Source organism: Bicyclus anynana, chromosome 13 (genome assembly GCF_947172395.1).
Source record: "Bicyclus anynana chromosome 13, ilBicAnyn1.1, whole genome shotgun sequence".
Taxonomy (NCBI): Eukaryota; Metazoa; Arthropoda; class Insecta; order Lepidoptera; family Nymphalidae; genus Bicyclus; species Bicyclus anynana.
Genome location: NC_069095.1, coordinates 10,105,321 through 10,130,422, shown reverse-complemented (window position 1 = coordinate 10,130,422; position 25,102 = coordinate 10,105,321). Strand labels below are relative to the sequence as shown.

The 25,102-nt window shown below is 36.7% G+C and overlaps 2 protein-coding genes across 6 annotated transcripts in view; both read left to right on the top strand.

Moving 5' to 3' along the window:
• The window catches only part of LOC112048092 (uncharacterized), a 34,834-nt gene extending 11,429 nt beyond the window's left edge, over window positions 1-23,405 (top strand). The window contains exons 2-5 of the mRNA XM_024085470.2: window positions 12,241-12,344; window positions 13,514-13,630; window positions 16,785-17,014; window positions 18,555-23,405. Coding sequence (XP_023941238.1) covers window positions 12,243-12,344; window positions 13,514-13,630; window positions 16,785-17,014; window positions 18,555-18,948 — 843 coding nt within the window. The 5' untranslated portion in view covers window positions 12,241-12,242 and the 3' untranslated portion in view covers window positions 18,949-23,405. The remainder of the gene's footprint in view (window positions 1-12,240; window positions 12,345-13,513; window positions 13,631-16,784; window positions 17,015-18,554) is intronic.
• A 1,468-nt stretch (window positions 23,406-24,873) lies between these two features.
• Window positions 24,874-25,102, top strand: part of LOC112048087 (protein Son) — an 18,967-nt gene continuing 18,738 nt past the window's right edge. For 3 of the 5 annotated variants that reach the window (XR_008251396.1, XR_002887001.2, XM_024085464.2), the window contains exon 1: window positions 24,874-25,102. This exon is cut by the window's right edge and continues 765 nt beyond it. Coding sequence is in view for 3 of the 5 variants with exons in the window: in XM_024085464.2 (XP_023941232.2) it covers window positions 25,002-25,102 (101 nt within the window). In the remaining 2 variants the exon portion in view is untranslated. The other 2 variants (XM_024085462.2, XM_024085461.2) reach the window with 2 other exon arrangements.

Genomic DNA, 25,102 nt, shown 5'->3' with positions numbered 1-25,102 from the left:
ACTCATTGACAGATGATGGACGTCCACAGCTGGACATAGGCCTCTTGCATGGACTTCCAAACAAAACTGTCTCGAACCGCAAGCATCCAGCGGCTCCCGCTCCCGGCAACCCGCTTGTTTCCTCAGTCCACCAATTGGAGGGTCGACCAACACTGCGCATTCCAGCACCTTGGACCCCAACGTCCATCGGCTTTTCAAACTATGTGGCCTGCCTATTCTTCAGCTTCGCGACTCGATGAGCTATATCAGTCTGATAATTTGACTGTAAATGTCACAAAACAAGACTCTGTACTCATACTATCTGCTTAAAGCGAATCCTTGAGTACTTCGGACACATTGCCAGGAAATACGGAGATAATCTCGACAAACTGATGGTTACTGGCAAATTCGAGGGAAAGAGGCCGCGGGGACGCAGCACGATGAGTTCATTTACACGAGCGGCAGCTGCTACCGACGAATGCAGTCAGCTACGTCTCGGCGGCAGCCAACGGGAGTCAACTGCAGTGGGCGACTGCCGCCGATCGCCGCCGGGAGTCCACTGCAGTCGGCGACGCTGTCGCCTGCCGCCACGACGTCGCCGATTGCAGTCGAGTGCCGTTGGCTGCCGCCGAGACGTTACCAACTGCAATCGACTGCGGTCATCGGTAGAGTTGCCGCTCGTGCAAATGAACCCTTAGTCTGATCAGATCCGCACCACACTCGACTCCACAGTCTACCATACCCTCCGGGTGGCCGTAGACACGACCCTCATATGGAGGAGGACTGTACCTACTTTGAATAAAATTAGAAAAATTGCAAAAGAAATATCTGTCTATTTACTTTAATCTCCAGCTGATGTTTAAGCGGCTAAGAATTATGATTTAGGTACTAGTGGGCGCCCTGCGGTTTCACCCACGTAGTTTACGCTCCTGTGGGAATACAGGGATAAAATATAGCCGATGGCATTCACAAATAACGTGGTTTTCAATTAAAAAAAAAGAATTTTCAAATTCGGTTTAATGAATTCAGAGATTACTCCCTACAACCTCAAAAGCTCACAAACTTTACTTTTTTCCTTAAAATATGAGGTTGAAAATAGGCTCTTACTTTATTCTAAAATAAATGAATTCCACACGGACAATATCGTGGACAATAAAAAGCTTCATTACCTTCAATTTGAATAAAAGGGACTTTGACTTCCGATCCGAGGGTTCCAAACAAAATATTTAGTTATTCACGAATATGTAGATCAGTATCGAGAATTCAAGGATTAATTTATTAAAGCTTATAGCTAGTGCAACAATTTAAACAATGAATAATAATTTTTAGGTTCAATCGAGTTCACACGCTATCGTGCGATATACATCTACGAGTAAAGCCATGATCGAAAAATTACATGGTTAGCATATTATTGTAATAATTTAAACGCTTGGAATGAAAATATTTTTTTATAAAATAATATAACTTGCTTTTGATTCATTAGCTAACATAATTTATAACAATTAAATAATTAAACTGACTTTTTTTTTATTCTTTACAAGTTGGCCTTTGCCTACACAATCTCACCTGGTGGTAAGTGATGATGTCAGCTAGTCCGATTAAGGTTTGGTCCAGGTCTGGCTGGTGGCAGCCTAAAAAATAAACCTACCAAAAACCACTATCCTTTGTCGGCATTGATGACGTACAATTGCGGAACCCTACATTGAGCGTGGCCTGTCACGCACTTGGCCAGTTTTCTAAATAGATAACAATATGATCAACACGAACAAGCCCCTGACGATTCTCTTTCTACGATCGCAAACGCTTCGAAAACTAGAAAAATGCATGGGAATGACATTTGCTATCGACAGGTCACGTAATCAAGATCTGTAATTCCCATACATTTTTCTAGCTTTCGAAGCGTTAGCGATCGTAGAAATAGAATCGACTTGCCACTTGGCTACAGGGAAGGTGATAAAGGTATCTGGAATATTGTAGAATAGATCGATCAGTACGTACCATTCCGTTTCACTGCATTGCTGGCTCAAGGGCAATGCTTTGTTCACTTCGCAAGCAAATGTGTGCCTGGAAATCCTTGGACGTTTAGACACACGCTTTACATACGAGTACATATAATATTATGTTAAAGCTTCAGATTTCTGATATAACTACGGCAATGAAGATTTTAAAATTTGTTTTGACCTATTGTGAATGTTTTCCATAAACTTGAATAGAAAAACGCATTGCTGGCTCAAGGACAGTGCTTTGTTCACTTCGCAAGTAAATATATGCCTGGGAATTTTGGGACGTTTAGACATACTCGTATATGCCTTACTTATATGATAATTATGTCAAAGCTTCAAATTACACACTTTTCACTACAAGTTATACTATTCAAAGGAACTTTGCTAGCAATAATTATAGAATATTTCAAACTAAACTTAATGTTTTCCATACTACTGGAACGAATAAAACTCATGTGAAGAGTGTACCCTACTAGTTTCAAACCCATCCGGGGTCTTGAGCTCAAGCAACAAAACTAAAAAACTAACCGAATAGTATTGGATAGAAGCAGGCGTTACTTTGCGGAAGTTCATCATGATTATATAATGATTTATTTATTTTGCTATCATCCGCGAAAATTCGGCGAACCCATGCGACAACGTCACCCAGGTCCGACAAAATACTCTCTACGTACGTTTCACCCCGAAACCGGAGCATCCTCAGGAGATGTTGACTCTACAACGTGCAATTGCACGTTGTAGAGTCAACATTTTCGCGGATGATAGCAAAATAAATAAATCATTATATAACCGAATAGTTTTTCTATTTTTAAGCAAGAATGCTTATTTATATTAATATTTGTAAGACTATAACTACAAATATACTAGACAATGATTATGATTATTATGAGTATGATTGCTTACCTCTGAACATATTTTTGATGATCTTATAAAGGATATAAGAAAAAATCTGGATACAAGTTTAGTTATATAACCTTACAACAAAGCTGCCTCAACAGATTTTGCATTTAGAATTTTTAAAAGTAGAGTTTTATTTTTTGTGTAAGCATATTTTTCCGTGCCAACGCTATAGTTCGAACGCTGTTCAAGTTTGCATTAAGTGGGAAAATTAAAAAAAAAACAAAGTTTTCACTGAAGCGGGCGGTGTGGAGATTGAAAAAAATCTGGAAGTCATCGATCGTGTTCGCCAGCAATTGTCTGCAGTGCAGAGCCGGCGCCACTGGGTCTCTGGCAACTTGTGGCAACTTATGAGATATGAAATGTGTTTTTGGAGTGATATATCTTTATAAAAGGGTAAACCGCTTTGTAACGTAACGCGTTACGACACAACTCTGACTGGCTTCCCTTTCAAAATTCAAAATTGATTTATTTCATGTAGGCTCAGTTTACAAGCACTTTTGATACGTCAGTTGACTATAAAGATTCTATCACCGATTCGGAAGGCAGGTTCTGCTGAGAAGAAACCGGAAAGAAACTCAACAGTTGCTCTTTATAATTTACAATTGATGGCAACATTACAATTTCTTATAGTTTTACTTCCTGTGTGAAGGTGGAAGCTGATCCAATGGCGTCATCAATCATTGAGTAACTCATCAATGGCGAAGTAACCTCGACTAAGTAAATGTTTTTTGATTGCTTAAAGCTATGCATTGGCAGGTCCATCACAGTCTTGAATCTTGGGGATCTTGTTATAGAAGAGTACACGCAAACCTACAAAAGATTTTTATGCTCTTTGGAGATTTTTACTCTTTTAAAATTCATTTATTTCAAGTATGCCTCGACTGGTGACAGAAGGGCTAGCTGATTTTATTGCGCAAAGGATCAACCTGGCTGTACAGCGCGGAAATGCAGCCAGTATTCTTGCCACCATTCCACGTGGGCATGATTTGTATAGTTATTATGATAAGTTAGCTTAAGTTCTTTATTTCTCAATAAAAAAAATCTCAACAGTGATGCGAATATGGGGTGAATGATGATGAATGATGATGACGACAATTGTCCAGCGGGGCGAGGATCGAACCACCATTCCTCAGAAGCGAGTCCGTTTACTTGAGCTTTACCGTTGAGCTATTGAGTTTTGCATCGACGTTTCTAATAAGAACAGGATGTGCCTTTCCGGCTTCTGTTTCATGACACGTGGGAGTTGTGCACTTTCAAGACAAGAGGGAATAGGCATCTTCTAGCCAAGCATGCTCCAACTTAGATCCCGTAATTGCTTTTTCACCAAACACGATTATTTTTATTTATTTATTTAATACTCTTTATTTAAAATGAACTAATGATGTTGCTGTAAAAATATTTCTGACGGCCTCCGTGGCGCAGTGATGTGCGCGGTGGATTCACAAAACGAAGGCCCTGGGTTCGATTCCCAGCTGTGCGATTGAGGTTTTCTTAATTGGTAGAGGTCCAGGTCCAGCTCTGGCTGGTGGGAGGTTCCGGCCGTGGCCGTACCGCCAAGCGATTTAGCGTTCCGGTACGATGTCGCGTAGAAACCTAAGGCGGTGTGGACTTTTATCCTACTCCTAACATGTTAGCCCGTTTCCACTTTAGATTGCATCATCACTTACCATCAGGTGAGATTGCAGTCAAGGGCTAACTTGTAGATAATAAAAAAAATCATAACTCGACAGTGTAAGTTTCAAATTCGTCTCTATCTCACTCTGTTTAACACAATACTATATTTATAGATATGGTGACGAATTATAAATTTAAAAATTATAAAAACATCGATACAGAATAAACTAAATAGGTGTATTTCCGTGCAACAATGTAACAAAGGAAAAATTAAATATTCCAAGTCGCAACACGTGTCTCATAGAGCCGCGGTGCAATTCTGAGCGCTTTACCGCCCTTGTATCTGCATTTTAGATTAGAGAATTACAACGCTTTGTACTTGTCTACCTGTCAACAATTTATCACTAGTGCACCTTCGCAAGACATATCTATCTGGGTCAGTTTTCATTTGTTACAATATCTTTTAAAACTCAAAACTTTTGAAGTGATAACTTCTTTTAGGAGGTTAAACCGCTTGGTAACGTAACGCGTTACAGCTGACGTTCGCTCGTTTGACACTAGAGTGCGAACATGATAATTATGTTTGCGCGTGGCCAAAATCAAGAACTAATCAAATACTCTATCTGCGAGTATCTCTAGGTGGGTAAAAGAGATCGTGGTAAAGCTGTCATCAAGAGAGCCACCAGTCGCGTGCACTTATCTTGCGCGCACTCTAGCAATTGACAGAGTAAACTTCTGACTCATTTTACGACCACAGACATTTTAAAAGTTTCTATGTTGCTGATGTCAAAATGTTCTTTCACACCTCTCCGACAATATGGGATTCTTAATTAAATTCAATAATTAATTAGATTCAATTAATTAAAGCAATAAGTTTGGGTTATCGCTTTTGTCGAACGTCCGAAGACGCACACGTTTTATATTCTCTAAGACCACTTTCGAAAAGCTGATTGTGGTGAACCCCTTGAAGGTACATTTCTACCATATCTGACAAAAATTCGCGTACAGCGAAATTAACAGTTTTTGAAAAAATTGACAATTGTAAAAATTAAAATAAACCAACAAATAAGTGATTTCGTCCAACTTAACTTTTTTGTAATCTACTTACACTACAATCAGTTCTCACTCGATATAATGAGAGCAGTATATTTTTGTGGACCTCTTGCGAACGAATTGTGAACCCCTTTTTTCTGTGTCATGCCAACGTAAGTATACCCCCGTTGAGTCCCCCGCGGACCTCTGGGGGTTCACCTAGGCCAATTTGGGAGACTATGACCTTTATTATCCTAAAGGACGCACGCGACTTCGTCAGTGGCAAACATGGATTATTTGGGATAAAAAGTAGACGATGTTTTAATCCAGGATATCTATCAATCTATCTCCATTTTGAATTCGGCCAAAATTCAGTAGTTTTTGCGTGAAAGAGTAACAAACTTACATCTATCCATACAAGCTTTCGCGCTTATAATATTGGTGGGATGGTATGGGATTATAATTATTGATGCTAATGGTTTAAAAATCCATAATCTATCAGAGGTTTTGTTGATCTACAACTTATGAAACTTTCCCGCAATATGGCATTAAATTGATTAGTGTGGAGAGATAAAAGAGTTGCAGTTTTTTTTTCCAATTGGCGCAAAGGTTATCCCAACATTCGCTACCTTGATCCATTTACGTCACTACTCACTATATAATTTAAAAATCTGAAATGGAATATATTTTTTTACACAGCCACTGCAAAGCTGTTTAATTTTTAAAGCCTTGCGGAATATTTAGTACGGTTTTTATGGTAATAAACTAACAGAGGTTTTTTCTCTGTAAATCAAAGCTGTGATATTTTGGGTAAACGAAACGAGTTCTAGAATAGATAATGTGAATAGTTGGGCTATTATTACGCCGCTAGTACGTCCGCGTGGAATTTAGTTTTTCACAAATCCCTCGGGATTCATGGATTTTTCCGGGATAAAAAGTAGTATGTGTTAATCCAGGCTATAATATATCTCAGTACCAAATTTCAGCTAATTCAGTTCAGTAGTCGAGGCGTGAAAAACTAACAAACATTCATATCATCAAAATCATCAGTTTTCGCAAATCCCGGGAAACCATGGATTTTTTCGGGATCAAAATAGCCTATGTGTTAATCCAGAGTAAAATCTATTTCCATTCCAAATTTCAGCCAAATCGCTATTAGTAGTAGCGGCGTTAAAGAGTAACAAACATCCAAACATCCATACAAACTTTCGCGTTTATAATATTAGTAGGAAGTAGGATTAGTAGGATTGATTGTGATAAAAAAATACAATTGAGGATGTTTTGTTTGGATTTAGCCGACTGCACAAAACAAAACAGAACATATAATATAACACAAGCTACTCTGTATGCTTACTTTGGGGCTAGATAGTGATGTGTATTGTTTAAGTATATTTATTTATTTATTATTTATTTATTTATTATTTATTTATATTGTCTAAACTACTACAACATTAATTTACTAGCGGACTTCTACAACAAAAATCGAATTGAATTATTTTTTTTTAATTAATGGTCCACGCTTCACCATTACTACAAGCTTTATCTACCTGTGGAGATTGTGAGACAGTCACTAATCATTGCATTTAAATAGCGTAAAATTTCATCCCTTTATGCGTGCTAGGGTAAGAAAACTTAAAATTCATAAACATTACTAATAAACAACCTTTACATTACTAATAAATGAACTTAGATTTTTGTTAGACTTTCATGCAAATAATAATTTGTAGAAGTAATATTAAGATTTCGTAGAACACGTTGCTACGCGGCGCTACGAATATTTAAACGTGCTACTATTTCTATAAAATACGCTTTCAGGTTAGTATTTTGACGTCATGTGTCGTAACATTACTTTAAGCCCCAAAGTTTATTTAAAAAATATAAGCTAATGCAAGAATCTGTCATAGCCAGACCTACCACATTTTACGAAGGTCAATTTTTCAGCATTATGCTCCTACCATAGGTAGGTAACTTGTGGAGTTTGGACAATTGGGGATTTGGACCCACCAAAGCCACCGCGGCCCAAACGCCATAATAAAGTAATCGCACGCGGAGTGACGCCCTGTCGTCGCCCTCCTATGTTACCGCGGATACCTTAAGGCTACCAGTCCACCGAAGTGGAGCGAGGCAGCGGAGCCAAGAAACGGAGAAACATTACCCATAGGATTGCAGAAAATCTCCGCTCCTTTTAAGTGGACAGAGACTTGCGAGCCAGTTTAAAAATTAATATAAAACCGGTAAGCGGAGCGGGGAACCACATGCGGGGAAGCGGAGCGGGGAAGTTTCTTCGAGAAGTCACTTCGCTCCGCAGCCTCGCTCAGCTGCAGTGGACAGACACAGTACGCAATTTTCTTGTATTGCGCAGCTTAACGCACGATGTTCGGAATCGTCTTAAAGATTGCTTCCGATTATACCTATGTTGGGGGCATGGGTGGACAAACTTATACTGACAGCTCTAATATTAAATGAAGTATGTCTGGCTATCGCAGACTTTCGTTTTATAAAGTGTTCTTTTGAAGCTTGTAACGGACGAAACAAAACACAGAAATTCGGCGAAAATGAGCTCTTCGGGACGTATCTCGTTGCAAGGGATGTAGACAGTTGGGTAATTCTTAACGAACTGGGCTTATTCAAAAATCTGTCAAAACTGACAGTTTCCCTTGAACGTTATACGTTCCGTTATATGCCCGTTTATTTTATTAAATACATACAACATACAATTTCAAATTACAAAGGTCGGGATTTACTTTTTAAATATAATAATAATTTGCGTCGCTAACATACCCCACCCTAGTGCTGGACACAGCACTCCAATCCTGTAGGATAACTAGCGACGCACCATCGTTCCCTTTTATTTTATTGGTACGAGTGGGTAAGTAGGTACACAATCAGCTGACATCGACTTATAGATCCACCGCCTGCGCGCGGCCGCCGTCGGTCAGCGTGATTCACGCACCAGAGTGCAACAAAACATATTTTTTCCCTGTTTAAACATTCACAAAATACGTCTTCGATCGCTTTTACACATTTGATTGTGCTACTAAGTGCGCGCGGTGCATCTCTCGTCCCCTTCACTTTCAGTGACGCTCTGTAGTTCGGCAAACAATCGTGGTAGGTCGCGCAGTGTTTTTCAAACGATTTACAACGTTGCGTCCTCTTGTCATAACGTTCATTATAATCGGCGCTTACGCATATATTTGTTTCTTTCACACGTAGCTCGTCCCGTGCGCTGATTGAAATTATACCTATCGCTGCAGTTAACATTCTATTTTGCGATAAACACCATGCTTTTGCTACTTTCGACTTGAAAACAATTAGTTTTTGGGAATAATAATCAACATCATTGTTTGAATACATACTCATAGTGTTCGTGATGGCTTGTGGTGTGTGTACTCGCGGTTTCGGTATGATTATGACTTGTTCTCTCGGATATTTTTCTACCAAAGCAAAGTGTTTCTCTGCGTTGTTACTTTTGTTTTGAGTAAACACCGCCGGACATAATCTTATTGTGTCGTATACCGGCTTGCAAGTTACCGTCGAAAGTAGCACTGACTTCATGACTGGTGTAATGTTAATGCATTTTAGCGAGCTGTCTTCATAATTGTGAACGCATGAAGCGTAAGTATTTAATTTTACAGTGACAGGTACAATTTTTTGGCTATATTTTCCGATGAATAGTGACTGCCACTTCGTGTAATTATTAATATGACCTATTTGTATAGGTAGACTCTTCGGTGTCTTTAAAATTGACTTATCAGGTTCCGATGAATTGCCAACGATTGATCGACCCTTTGCACCATAAACCAACGGAGCTGCACCTTCAGTGCCACCGCTTCCAACGGCGGGCGTGCACAATTCGCCAAGATGTGTATCATCCTGCAGAACGAATTGTACTTGCAGCTCGTGTTGATCGTGCGCGGACCGTTCATGTTGATCGCGCGTTGACCTCACCTTCTCCTTCAACTTTGATGGACTGTATTTTACCTTCAGTGCCGCAATGTTAGCTTGAAGCCTTTTTTCTATAAGCTCCTTATCTATGCGGGCTTTTGCTTCAGCCGCAGCTGCCTCCAGTTCCAACCGTCTCCTTGTTAGACTCACTGCCTTCGATGATCGTGGTCTCTTTGATAATAGTGCAGTAGTTGAACCGTATGTGGTCGCCTGACGACCGGTACTGATATTTTTATCCCGTGCCTTATGCGCGGCGTCATCTTCACCTACCTCTTGGTTCCGTGTCTGCTTAAGCCGTTGCGTAACCAATAGCTGGCTTAAGCTAGCGCTTCGTACCTCCATAAATTTTGTGTCGCAGATTCTCGTACATAAGGATCTGGCTCGAAGACCACTTTGTAACGGACGAAACAAAACACAGAAATTCGGCGAAAATGAGCTCTTCGGGACGTATCTCGTTGCAAGGGATGTAGACAGTTGGGTAATTCTTAACGAACTGGGCTTATTCAAAAATCTGTCAAAACTGACAGTTTCCCTTGAACGTTATACGTTCCGTTATATGCCCGTTTATTTTATTAAATACATACAACATACAATTTCAAATTACAAAGGTCGGGATTTACTTTTTAAATATAATAATAATTTGCGTCGCTAACAAAGCTTAAAAGGTGCTACGAAATCCACATTTCCCGGTGTTTCCGGTGATGTTTTGCATATTGCGTAAGTTCGCGTGCACTTAACACTAGACCTTGACCTGCGATGCAGAGGGAAATAATGTATGGTATAATTTACAACTACCGCCTGACTAATACGTTATCATGGCTTTGAAATAATTGATGCACAAAAGCTTTTGTTCTAGAACATTTTGTACTTCTTCATAATATTGACAAAGTTTAAAGCCATTTTAGGGTTCCATATCCGAAGGGTAAAACGTCCGTCCGTCCGTTCGTCAGTCACCAGTCAGTCACCTTTATCTCAAAAACCGTAATAGTTAATCGATTGAAATTTTGACGGATGATGCCGCGATAACAACAAATAGGCTAATATAACAAAATATAGAATAAAATAAATGTCTATGGGGGCTCTTATACAACTAACGTGATTGTTTTTTTATAAATATTAGAAAACAATACGCGTGACACTCTGGGACTGTAGCGGTAAAGCTATTGCATAGCATTTTATATCAACTTATGCAATTATAATTATTTATTTATTAGATTTATACAGTATTTTTTTTTCTTTAAATAGAATAAAAAAAATAATAATAAATAAAGAAAAAACAAGGTCTTTACGCGGAGGTGGAATCGAATCTCTGGTTTAATAAATTACCCCCTGGTTTCACACCACCAGTCCAGTTTGTCCAGTTGAGTCGATATGACAACGAAATGTGTCAACTTGATGCACTGCTTGGGTGTTAGGATTATTTTCGTTACGGAATTTCTTGATTCGGTCGCCACGTTCAAAGCCCGCGATAATCGCTTAAAAACCCTTCGTGCGCGAATCTAACTCACACTTGGCCGGTTTTATTTAAGTAACTAAAGTAGCTCAGACACATTAGACAGTTAAATTGCAACTTGAAATGTGGATTGTTACTTAAAAATTGATTTAAATTGCTGGCCCTTTATATAAGTGAATATGAAAAACTTTTCGAAGTATTGCATTTACGTATTACATATCGTAATGGTTTAAATCAATTATAAAGTTATGAATGACTTTGATTAACTTTGTTTTTGGATATGACCAATATTTTTTAACCCCCGACGCAAAAAGAGGGGTGTTATAAGGTTGACGTGTCTGTCTGTCTGTCAGTCTGTGTGTCGCACCATAGCTCCCGAACGGATGAAGCGATTTCAATTTAGTTTATTTTGTATGTAAGGTGATATAAGTGCAAGTATTCTATGACATCCTTGATGAAAATCAGTTGAGCCGTTTAAAAGTTCTGGGGGGTTAAAGTGGTGAAGAATAAATGAATGTCGGCAAATATACTCGAGGGGGGTCTCAAAGGAAAGCACACTGAAACAGGATATTGATGACTTGATCAGAGTGTAATTAATAAATTTATGATCTTCGGGGGTTTTTGAAAATTTTCAATTTTAGTTTAATTACTAGCGGACGCCCGCGACTACGTCCGCGTCCCGTGGAAATTAGTTTTTTTACAAATCCTGCGGGAACCATGAATTTTTCCGGGATGAAAAGTAGCCTATGTGTTAATCTAGAGTAAAATCTATTTCCATTCCAAATTTTAGCCAAATCGCTTCAGTAGCCGCAGCGTAAAAGAGGAACAAACATACTTATACACTTACACACTTTCATACTTACACACAAACTTTCGCCTTTATAATATAAGTGTGATTTTAGTAGTTTCTAATTTTACCAGCTACCAAAGTTAATCCGTTTTGTGACCAATTTTTTTATTAAGCTGTCCATATTATACTGTTCTATTTATTGGTAAAGGCTTCCTTCAGACCCTTCTCTTATTTTGAGTTTTATAATTCGATGCCACAAAACTTCCGCATACTCCACTAAAAGAAGTATTTTCATACGATTAGACTCAACACATAAGCAATTCAAAATTCATTTATTTCAAGTAGGCTCAGTTTACAAGCACTTTTGATACGTCATCACTTTTGTTACGTCATCAATCTTTGATACTTCTTATTATGAACTTGTAGGTACACGTTTAAAGGTAGCAAAAGTTTCGCCATTGTTTCCATGGCTTGTCAGCAAACGTGATCAAACTTGAACGTTTTTGTGAACGTTTTTGTTCCAGAGATGGAAATCGTGCCCGAAGGGAAAAACTTCCGATTGGTAAGCGAAGACGAGCTCCCAGCGGTGGCCGATTTCTTAGTGCAGCATATTCCTGAATCTCTAAAGGTAAAACATTTTTAGTTTGTATATAACACATAACAAGACATAACGGTGATCCTACAAAAGTCATAACTGTGTTGTGGTAAAGTCAACTCTGCATCATCTGAATCTACTCGTATGATATACGTCTCTGTGATCTAGGTCATAATGATGTCAATAATTGTTATCGTAAATTCATGTAACACTAATCTGTGGGTTACACACCATAATTAATATTATTGATTGCATTAGTAATTAATGGTTTGATCTGCCACTAAATAGCCTTAAGATTACTTAACATAAAAGACGTTATAAGAACAATTAAATGAGAATATCTGGTGGACAGTGTGAAAGCAAGCGGAGAGCATAGTTTTGAATCCCGTTCGGGGCATGCACCTGCAACTTTTTAGCTATCTTAAGAAATTAACTATAACGCGTCTCAAATGGTGAAGGAAACCTGCATGCCTGATAATTTTCTTATTTATCTACGTGTGTAAAGTCTGCCAATCCAAATTGGGCCAGCGTGGTGGACTTAGGCCTAACCCCTCTCATTCATTAGAGGACAGTGCTTGACAGTGAGTGAAATACGGGTTGTTAATGATGAGGGTATATATTTCTTGTGCCAGATCATATACTATATGTGACGATGATTTTACTCATAGTCTTGTCATGTCAAGTAGACCTAACGTGCGATCCACGACTTACGACTCACGATATATCTTATAGCCCTAAACCGGAAATATCGCCCCCTCATGTGTTGCGATAGCACGATCGCTCATTACGATATGCTTACGATATATCGTGGTCCTAAAGTACACCATTAGGGTCAGGCTGAGTGCATGTCCAGTGTCCTAAAGATGCTGATAGACTTGAGCATTCACTTGTAATAAGCATTCGCGCGAATGTTACATCACAGAAAAATAAATAGAATTCTCAAGATATTCGTAGCAATATTTGGCTCTATGCTCGGCTTGTTGTTCAGTTCGACATATTTAAAAACGAATGCTTGATGTTCTGTTACAAATGAATGCTCAAGTCTATCAGCACCTTTACGTGTCTAATGACCTGTTATGTCCAGTCCTATAGCGCACAGAGTTTCATAATGACTAGAGTCCACAAATAATTCATATTTTTTTATTATGGCTGTGATTTTTTGAATAAAAAATTTACTGATCATATGTATTTTCTTTTTCAAGTTTCATCAGACGATTCAAACATATCTAAACAACAAGGTGTGGGACTTCCATTTTTATGTAGCAAAAAATTGGCCGGAGGACCCAATCTGTCTACATTTTCCTGGATGCACCAGTACGGTAAGATTTATTCTATTTATTCTTCTTCACAATACAGCTTTTTTATAAGATTACAATTAATTTGAAACTAAACGTTGGAGTCGTAAGGTTGAAGGACATTAAAAAGCAGCGGCTGGATACAAACTTCCAAATAACCCCGCTTCAATCTTAGACTGCATCGTCACTTAACATCAGGTGAGATTGCAGTAAAGGGTCATAAATTAAAAAAAAAATAAAAGGCAAGGTTCTGGAATACGCAGCGAAAATCATAGTGTTAGTCGACCGCCTATTGTACCGACACCGACATTGTAAGTATTGCTCAACTCTCTGCGGTGTTTGAAAATCCTTACCCACGTCGTCCGGCAGTAAACTTTATAAGCTGATGATGATGATGATGAACTATTAAACTTATTACTTAACAATCAGCTGTATTCAATAAAATGAACTATTTACAAGCTAATTATTTTTTTTTATTTTATTGTACAAAAAGAAATAATGAACTTAAACTTAGCGTTTTTATGAGGATGGCGAGTTCATTGGTACGCACAGATTAATCAATAATATACAGATGGAGTGCAGGGAACACGACGGTGTCGTAGCCGCTCCAAATACAAAATTAAAAAACGAATATATTATTGAGTCTGTACGACACGAATTGTCGCATCAGTAATTTTTAATATTATTCAAGAAAAATGGCGTCTTAAGTTTTTAAATGTTTTAAAAACTGCTTTCAAAAAGTAAAGAAATAAGATGGAGTATTTTTTCATTGGTTATTATTAATTTTTATTTATATATTAATTTACGTAATTATTGTTAGCGTTAAATTTTGAAATACAAATTATAAAAAAAAAATATATGCGGATGTCAAGGATTTGTTTTTTTTTATTGGTTTCACCGGCTTCATCACGCAGTTTGTACAGACTCACTCTGGTTACTCTGTGTTGGTACGCTAATTATTATGATTATACCTATTTATTATTATGATTATACCTATTATTATTAGGGACACCATAAGGTATTATTTTTCATAATAACAAATAATTTTCACGAGGAAACCGCATCCCTGAATCCGGTAATTCAAAATCTGGTAAATATTAATTTACAAGGTTGTTATTACAAGTAAACAAGTAAAAACGTACTCTTTTTTTATTAAATATCTCTTAATCAGATAACAAACTGATAATATGATAGCTAATCCATTCACCAAAGCACTGATAAAATTTGTTGTCGATTATTATTATTCATAATAGATATCTTTTATGAACAGTAGTTTTATTGTGGTCGTAGTTTCATAATTTGCATTTCAAAATTTAACACTTACAACAATTACGTAAATTATTATAATAATCAATAATTACCGATAAAAAAATACTCCATCTTATCTCTTTAGTTTTTGTAAACAGTTTTTAAAATATTAAAAAACACAAGACGCCATTTTTCTTGAGTAACATTAAAAGTTACTGATGTGACGCTTCGTGTCGTACTGACTCGCGAATGTATTCGTTTCAGAATTTTGTATTTGGAGTGCATACGACACCGTCGTGTTCCGTCTTTGTGTGTGTTCTATCTTTTTAATCTGTCCTTAATAACTTACTACGACTACGGCACTGGCACCATGAAAATATGCAAAATCAGTAAACGGGTTCTTATTACACAATAGGTTAGCGCCACCTGAAACGCCACGCGAAACCTGAGTGAATCAGCAAACCTATTTTTTTAGATATGATTTTACGATGTCGTTATTTATTTAGTTTTCTTCTCAGCTAATCCTCTCAGTTTTTCCTTGATATTATGAAAAGCAACTGATCATTAATATTAGAAATCCATTATATCTATTGGATTTAGAATAATTTACAAAATAATCGAAAGTAAAAATGTATGCTGCCCAACCGGTTGGCTGCTTTAAAATTCAGTACTAATATTTGACATAAACAAAGAAACATTGTGTTAAAAAAATCGGTTGTTTGTAAAGTTGGTTTACTGACGATAGTTGTATGTGACAACATCATATAAAAATACTGGTTGCATTTTCCAATAGAAAATGTTCGTTTTCCTAAAATACTGTTTAATAATCTTCACAGACCAGAGTATACTTTATTTCTTGTAAAAAAAAGTTGGCAATTCTAGAGCGAGAAAACGACGCATGACGTCATCTTTTTTCAAGTGTGCAGCCTTCTTCATCGAATTATAAGACGTTGTCACGTCAAAAAATACCTATAGCAGGAATAATTTTAATCATTCGATTAAAACGGGACTTAACATTGCGTCAAATGCTTACGGGCACGGCAAAAGCTGTTAATTCTAGTTTAGATGTTAATTTTAATTTCCGATTAAAGCAAATCTCATCGCTCTAGCCACATTAACCTCGCCGCGCTCTCTAAGACGCTGAGTGCCTTCTCCACGAGTGTTACTCTTTATAAGATCTCTCTAGAATCTCGCAACTTTAATTCTGCTTGCGGCTATGTTTTTATATTGATAGCGTTACTAGGTCAGACTTTATAAAAGAAAATGTGATTTTACTTTTCTCTTTATTGAAACGGTTTTTAAATTAAAACTCGACAATTAAATATTATCGGCATTATTTATAAACATGGAATAGTTTTCAACCATAAATTTCTTCAATGTAACGTGAACTTCAAACAGGTCCTCTTCTCTTTGAAGAAAATTAAGGATTAAATCTTAATCCATGTTTATGAATAAAGGACTTTGAGGTTCAATTATCGATCACTCGCAAAAAGTATATTTATATCTAGTTTACTTTTTTTATTTTAGTTATTTTTATGAAAATTTTCATATTAAAAATGTACCTAATGTATCATATGTAAAGTAAGTTTTTCCAAAAAAAAACTAAACTATACAAATGTGAATTTAGAATGAATGATTTACGAGTATTACTATAAACACAGTCAAGCTTCGCTTTAACTTATTCAACTTAAAGACATCACTCCATTGACTAGTACAGATTTGTAAGCAACGAATATGATTCAACGTATCAGCGTACTTAGTAGTTATAAACTACTAAGTACGCATTTTTTGCTAAAAAACATAATGATCATAAACAAAATGATGATTATTATTATATCCCCTCTCATTCTGAGACTCGTGCTCAACAGTGAGCCGAATATGAGTTGTTGATGATAATGATGCTATATTTAAAATCATCTTGCAATTTCAGCCCAACAGCCATCCTTACGAGAGCGTCACGATATTCTGCCCCTCGGAACGCGCGGAGCTGGTTGACCTGGTCACCTCCGAGGACATTCTGCTGGACCTCACTCAACCACTGTACCTGAACTTCACTCACGAGGCCATCGTGAACCGGCTGGAGAAGCGCTATGAGGCCTTTGATAAGATCACCGGCGATGTCTACGTGTGCGAGAAGCCACCAGAAGATAGTACTGATGAGTAAGTGACTTTCATTTGTTATATTCACCAATATTCCAGTAATTTCGGAAAAAACAGTAGTTTTTTTCCAAATTGCTCAGTGCCTGAAGACAAAAGTCTAACTATGGGCATCATAACAAAGCTCAGAGTCACACCGCGGCCGATGGAGCGAGCTAAACTAGGAGTATATTTGCGTGATCGAATCAGAAATGAGGAGATCCGCAGAAGAACCGATGTCACAGATATAGCTCAATGTGTCAAGAAGCTGTAATGGCACATAGTTCGAAGAGCCGATACGTTGGGGTCCCAAGGTGCTGGAATGGCGACCCTGCACTAGAAAGCGCAGTGCATTAATTCATGGATCATTCTCAGCAGTGGATCCATCGGCTGATATAATGATGATGAGATGATGATGAAAACAGTAGATGTGACCACGGCTCATACATTAACTATTTTTGTATTTATGTATTTTTGGATTTGTATCTGAATTATTTTCTTGTTATTTTTTTACATAATCGAGTTGTTGTTTTTTAAACTTTTTATTATATATTAATACTTTGCCATTTGCCAATCGGGCATATACATTCTTCTTTTTCTTTCCTGGGCCTTTTTCACCACAGTCTTGAGCATATACATTTGCCGTGTAATATTCGTAGGATTCCAGTTTTAAATCTAATGGCACTTCTTTTACTAAAATTGCTTCAGTATTTTAGGCGCATTAAGTGGAGTGCCAAAATTATGACCTCCCCTTTGGCTTCGACGTAGTCGGGTAAAAATAGAAAGTTTGAAAAAATGTAATAAGAATAAGTTCATACAAGACTATTCATTCATAAGCAAATTTTCGTAGTTTCGAGCTACTACGAAATTTGTAGCAGAATTAATTGCATGCTACGGGCTACGGCATCGCTACGGCATTACTGTTTCATTATGCCACGGTTCTGTTTTATAACCTCTGGAGAGTCATTCTGTAACGATGTTTTTATAACTCGCGAGTGAGAGTTTGGAATTTACCTCTATCTCTCTCTATCTCAAGCGATACTATAGAATGAGAAGAATAGAGGTGAATTCGAAACTCGCATTTGCGAGTTATACAAAACATCGTTAGAGAATAGCCGTGCTGTTTCTTATCACTGTTAAAGCATAATAACTAATAATTTATAGAAGGTTCGTAAATCTAGTAAACTGTAGTCAATCTAGTAAACGTTGCTTTCACGTTGAATATACTTATACTAATTACTAACCGCAAATAACATTGAAATACGGAGAGTTTGTTATACACAGAACATTTTTGTCGAATTCAATTTAAAATAAGTACCTATAACTAACTATCTTTAATTAGCTTACGCAGTTTTCAGATTTGATTCTAATTTATTTAATTTATTGATGATGATTATTAATTCTGATTTCAGATATAATAATCACCATCATTATTTTAGCATAATTACCCGACAGCCATTTATATATTCGCAGCAGGTTTATGTTTTTTGTATTTATTGTTATATACCTAGCGGTTTTTATATATAACTAGATAATAAATAGTTAACCTTTTTCTTCTATTCAGACTGCCATCGGACGTGGAGTTAGTTCGCCTGCGTCAAGAGCACATGAAGGCAGTTCACGACCTTTACCCGGCGAGCGACATCGAGTGCCGGGAAGTGTTCGAGAAGTTGGTCGTTGAGCTGCCAGCGTACGGCATCTTCGTCGAGGGACAGCTCGCCGCGTGGATGGTGCAATCCTACTACGGAGCGATGTTCTCCATGCAAACGAGACCTGAGTTCCGTAGGAAAGGCTATGGGATCTTCTTAGCGAGGCGCCTCACCAAGGAGGTCGCTAGCCGGGGCTATAAGCCCTTCGTTGTGATACGTCCGGAAAACGACGCATCCCGTTCGCTGTATTCGAAACTCGGCTTCGAGAAACGTTTCCGGACGGTGCGCGCAGTTTTGCGTCCCCGCTAACGCGTTAACGTTGATCACTAGCAGATTTTATTTTTTTAAGACTTTTGAAAAAATCAATCTAGCTTGCGATCGTTGATCGCTTAGAAAATTCTAGTAGTAGCTATAAGACGGAGCGACTAGTGCTTTCAGTACGATTCGCAGTTTCGTTAAACTGTGGCTCAAGTATACCTAACAGAAACAACATGATAATTAATTCAGCTATTAGATACGTACAGCTAAACAGCATTCTTGATGATGACAACTGATGTTTGCTTACTAAACTTGAGGCACCGTATCATGGCATGGCACTTTTGATGACTTAAAAATATTGCAATGCAAATATTTGTTAGTTGAGTACAATATGTAAAGTATTAACATTTCATTTAACAATTAAAAAGAGTTCAAACATGCAAATGAAATAAAAAAGATTACATAATATTATTCTTATGAGCCATATTTTAGCTCCAATTCATTGGATGTCAGCTGTTTTTGCTCATAATACAAACATTTTTGCCCTATGAATGTAGAGATAGTCCAAAAAGCTCTATTTGGAAAATATGTGACTACAGATTTTTCGAATGATAAAAATCCTACTATTTACGTACTCTAGGTAGTTGTTTTTTCATTTACAAATGTTAATATGAATTTATAAGTCGATATTTATAGCCGTGAAGAGTCACATAAGTGCCATCCAGACTGATGATCCAGTGTCATAGTAGTTCGGCGTATAAACTTAGGTAATTAAAGTTTGAAAGTATAGTCGCTCGCTGCGTTCTAGCGCCAGCCTATCACTGATCTCCTTGAGGCAAAAACGTCAAGATCACCTTTTAAAATTACCAACGGCTTAATTTTATTCTATTGTATAGATTATAGACGGAGAGCCAGCGACTGTCAGACCTTCGTAATTTTATAAAACCTAAAAGCTCACGCTCCTACTATAGATAAGTACCAAACCAACTATGGAATTAGGAACGGTGGTGGCTTTGGGAGATAGCTGAATTTAAGGATCCAGATCCTCGTAGAAGTAAGTATAAATTACATATTTTTTATATTTTTATAGGCGTAATATGAGAAATGATATCCCATGGGAACCCTTCGCTAAAGACCCTTGAAGTTTCAAATGAAATAGTGTTTTTCGACTGGGAATATAATTTCTCATATGCCGAGAAAAATATAAATAAATTGCATTTTATACTTAGACGGTTGAGGGTTGCTCTGGAAACTAAAACTTGTTACCTTCAAAAGCCACCATGGACCAAACTTCAACTAACGTATTTACCTATGATAGGAGCATGAGCTGACAAACTTACAGCTTTTAAAAAATGACTCAGATCTGGGGTTCACGGGCTCTTAGTCTATTACAAAGGTACAAACTACCGCACTGTATCGCTCAACTTTGTTTATTGTTTTAGAGGTTTTTAGAAAATCGGTAGACGTTCTAGGTGCGTTCTTGACGTAGTTGTTCTCAATCCCATTTAGGCGAACGCTTTATAACCACTCGTTGATCGAGCGGAACTATTCTGTCTCATGGTTTATGAAATTTTGGGACCCGTATTGACCTGTGTGATAGCTTTAACGTACCTTGCGCGTCACGAGAAGCGTATGTATACGTATAAGTCTGCGTAAATATAAAATACATGAGAAAGAAAGTTACCGGCTTTGCACTCGAGTTGCACAATTCTTCAAAAGATTTAAGCACCATTATTGTTCATCTGACGCTAAAAATACGGTTCAATAAAAAAAAATGTTTACAAGAGGCTTTAATTTTTACTACGTTTTATTTCTTGACATAATATTATAGAAGGTGGAAACTATTATTAGGTACAATTTTCATTCGTAGTTATGTATTGATAGATTTTGATAAACATCTTAATGTGGGAAGAGTTTTTATTTTATTTTATACTTTTTTGATACGATGAACGTTATAAAAAGGCTGGAAAAAGTATTGAGAGGTATTGTGAAGTGCGTTTTATATATAGTGTTTCGCAAAATGGTGTTAATTTTATTGTACACATTTTTTTTAACTAATTCGATAGATGTACCTAAATGTAGTGTACATACTGAAAAAAACACTATTTTTGAACATATCAATTTAGTTGAAAAAAATGTGTAAATTGTAATAATTAGTACCACTGTCGCCTATCCTACGGTAGATGAATGCGTTTTGACTGACCAGTTTTTGGTTACTGTAACATTTGTAGGGAAGTCTATATTGTTTTTTATAAAACAAAAAGATCATTGATCAATAACGCAAAGATACCAATAAAAATTTGATACGAAATGTAGATAGGTAGGTATTTTAAAATGGGAAACTATTTTACATTTATATATCGGCGTAGTTTATTCGTAATGTTTGTATTCAATATTTACCAGAGAACGTTAAATATATTAATTTAGTTATTGATTTTTTTTAATATAAAAATTAATTGTACTTAGTATTTAGTTATTGAGTACTTTTGTATTAGTGTGTACGCTTAATTTGTCTTATAATTACGTGGATTTGTCTTCCTAAAGACTGTGTAAAGACAACAACAAAAGAAAGGCATGGGTAAAATGCAGACAAGTTTAATGTACCTATCCTATGTTAATATAAAAAAAATAATGGTACTTATAGAAGATTATGTTTCTTTCATACACTTGGCAATGTTTAGAAATGGCACATTGCTTCAATTGAAAAAAAATTGGCATTAGATTCTTTGCTCAAAAATTTAGAGCTTCCACCGTTCATTTAAAATTGTATGTATCGATATACAATTGGCCAAAATTAAAAGTTTTTAAAAACGTAAAAATTTGACCGTACTTACTCATTCATTAACGAAATAAAGAAAACTATATCCTAGAATAATTAACAGTTTAATGATAACTATAATGCATAAAATCATTTCAAACTTTGAATTAAGTAGACGATAGTTTGTGATGTAAAATTAGAAAAAACATTACTATTGAAAATGTAACTAACATCTATACGAGTAAGTTGCATAAAAAGCTAATTTTTTTGTACCGAAATCTTCAAAGTAAACCATGTCAAACATACAAATAAAATTGACAATTTGGTGCATTTATGCAGTGGCGTATTCTACGATTAACAATTCCAGACTGGAATTAATAATCGTAGAATAAGTAGCTAGGTAAACAAGGGCCCTGGTGCAAATTAAAAAATGGGGTAGGTACTATCGAAACGGGTTAGGTTTTATCCAGTAAAAATATTAAAAATACAAATACTTTTCTTAAGAATTAGAAGGTATTACTTTCGAATTTCTCTCAACTGAGTTGTCATGATTAAAGTCGGGTTGCAACCTGTCATATTTATTTTGATAATGGGAGAAAGTTTCGAAAGTTTAGTTCGATTGAGATTTTCTGTTAAGGTTTTAAGCTTGCCCCCTGAGCTTGAGGGCCCCGGGGCACTGAACCGACTAGCCCCTGGATACCTACGCCACTGCATTTATGCACAGTGAAAAATGGAAATAATTTAAGAGGCTTTAATTATTGAGGTACATTTAAATATTAAGGGTCGGTTTCACTAGCCGCAAGATTTCCCACTTTCTTGTAAATAAGCTAACAGACACAAATCTGAAACCGTCAATGTAGTAACGCCCTTGTAAAAAATGTAGTAAAGCCCAGTGCAAACTATACGCTAACATGAATAGATATTGTATTAACTACAACATACAATATTTCTACCATAAGACTGTAAAGCCTCAAATACACTACTCGACGCTTCGACGAGGTTCTAATTCGAGCCGAGTAGGGCCCAAGTGGCACGTCGAGTCTCTTTCTACAAACGCTAACGCTTCGAAAATTTAAAAATGAACGGGAATGACATTCACTATCGACAGGTCACGTGATCAAGTTGTCGTTCGGATCTGTAATTCCCATACACTTTATTAGTTTTCGAATTAGCGTTTGTAGAAAAAGAAACGACGTACCACATGGCTAAGGGCCTAGATCACTTCGCGACCTTTAACTCGGACGCAAAAAACGACAACTTACAGAAGTTCGCGAGTAGTGTATTGGGGGTGTAAGCTTTTACGCTAGGTTGTACACTTGGGTCTTACAAAATTTAATTATTATTTAGGCATTTAATGTAACAACACTGTCGTCAACTTATTTAAAGCCCTTAAAAAAGTCATTAACAACATGCAATCATGCTAAAGCTTTCCCCACTTTCCTACATTTGGTAGGTACATACGATTTAAGTAGTTCGAAATATTTCTCGAAAATTATTAATTATAAGTACAGTTTTCTGAACACTTCCCCTTGCCTAAGTAAACAATGAAGACATCAGGACACATCTCCGTCCTCGAAACTGCAGTCGATGCGAATATAATATTGTAATCGCAATATATTTTGAAAAAAAAAGGATATTTAAAAAACTCTGCAACTACACAAAGATAATGTAGTGTCCGTTCTGTATTGTTTATCACATTTACCTTGCAAAGGTATCAAAAAATTAATTAAAAATGAAATATAATATACAATTTGTTTTTATTAATTCATTTTCCTAATCTCAACCACTCATAATTCCCGAACCTTCATTGAATCAAGTGGTGTGATCTGTTATTAATATTATTAGGGTATGAAAAAACATTCGTTAAATTAAAACGAAGTGTTGTGAAACTAGTTTACAAAAATGTTGATGAAGAAAAGTACATACAGTGTACAAGTAGGTACATAGTGATCGATGCTGATGCGGAAAATGCAATCAGTAAAATTTTTATCTGTCTGTCTGTCCGTCTGTATGTTCGTTGTGGAAACAAAAACTACTCCACGGATTTTAACGAAACTTGGTAGGTACTATTCTTCATACTCTTGGGTAGGTTATAGTACACTTTTCATCACGCTACGATCAATAGGGGCAGATCAGTGAAGGGAAATGTTGGGAAAACGGGAGAAGTTACTCCATCTTTTAAACTTCCGTCGCGTGTGCAGCCTTAATGGGTATGGTAGGAGTACAGTAGGGGTAGGGTAGGAGTATCTATTTTAAAAAAAATAGATACCTTCTGCTAAGTTAGGATTGGTTCATCATCATCAGCCGAAACACTTCGTACGATTCCAAGGGGCATCAACTACATATGGATGCGTCTGCATCCATACGTTGCGATGCCTAGCAGTTCTATGGCAGAAAGATAAAGAAGGAACTAAATCAAAAGGTTTCTGGGCGCACTCTCTGAAATAAAATCCTTTAGGCGTGTGTATCGTTATGTCTCACTACGTCAGACACGTAAGAATCCGACCTCTCTGGCGCAGTTGGTATATGTATCATCTATGGTTGGTATGGTAATGATGTAGTACTCAACAGAGAGGTCCAGGGCACTTAGCCATGTGACACGTTGTTTATCTTTCTACAAGCGCTAACTTAACGCTTCGAAAACTAAAAAAAATTAAGGGAATGACAGATCCAATTGACAACTTTATAACGTGACCTGTCGATGGTAAATGTCATTCCCTTACAGTTTTTTTAATTTTTGAAGCGCTAGCGTTTGTAGAAACAGAATCAACGTGCCACTTGACTACAGGCACAGATTAATAAATATATAGGCCCTGCTTAAATAATAGAAAATACACCTAGAACTTTATAAAAAGTAAATTTAAGTGCTTATATAAAGAATTATCAACATTTATCAGTTTACAAAGTGATGAAACATGGCTTGAAAATGTAATAATGATTGTTTTTGTAAAAAGTGCTTAAGACGTCACGATACAGACACGCTGCTATTATTTGTAACGTATTTCTTATTCAATATCCGGCATTCCAGGAGTTAAACGCAAGCGCAAAGAATATATATACTCCAAGCGTATAAGCGTACCGTAATGAACAACCATAGAGCCCATAAAGCCTCAGTAGAGCTGTCTAGAATAAAGTTAGAACCTAGAGCCGTAACTGCTATTGTTAAATTAAAAAAACAAATGTGAAAGTATTGACACTTGACCGCTAATGACAATGTCAAAATTGTCAAACTGTTTCAAAATGGTGTATTGTGAACTGTGTTTTGCTTGATTTATAAAAATTAAATGAAATTTCTCAGTTATACTGTGTTTGTTTAGTAAAACGCGAATAAGTAAACTTCAAAACGATGACTACCTTAATAGATAAAATAGAGATGCTAATCAAAAGGGAAAAGACAACACCGGAGCGGAAAAAAGAGGAAACCACAAAGTCCTCAAGTGAGATACT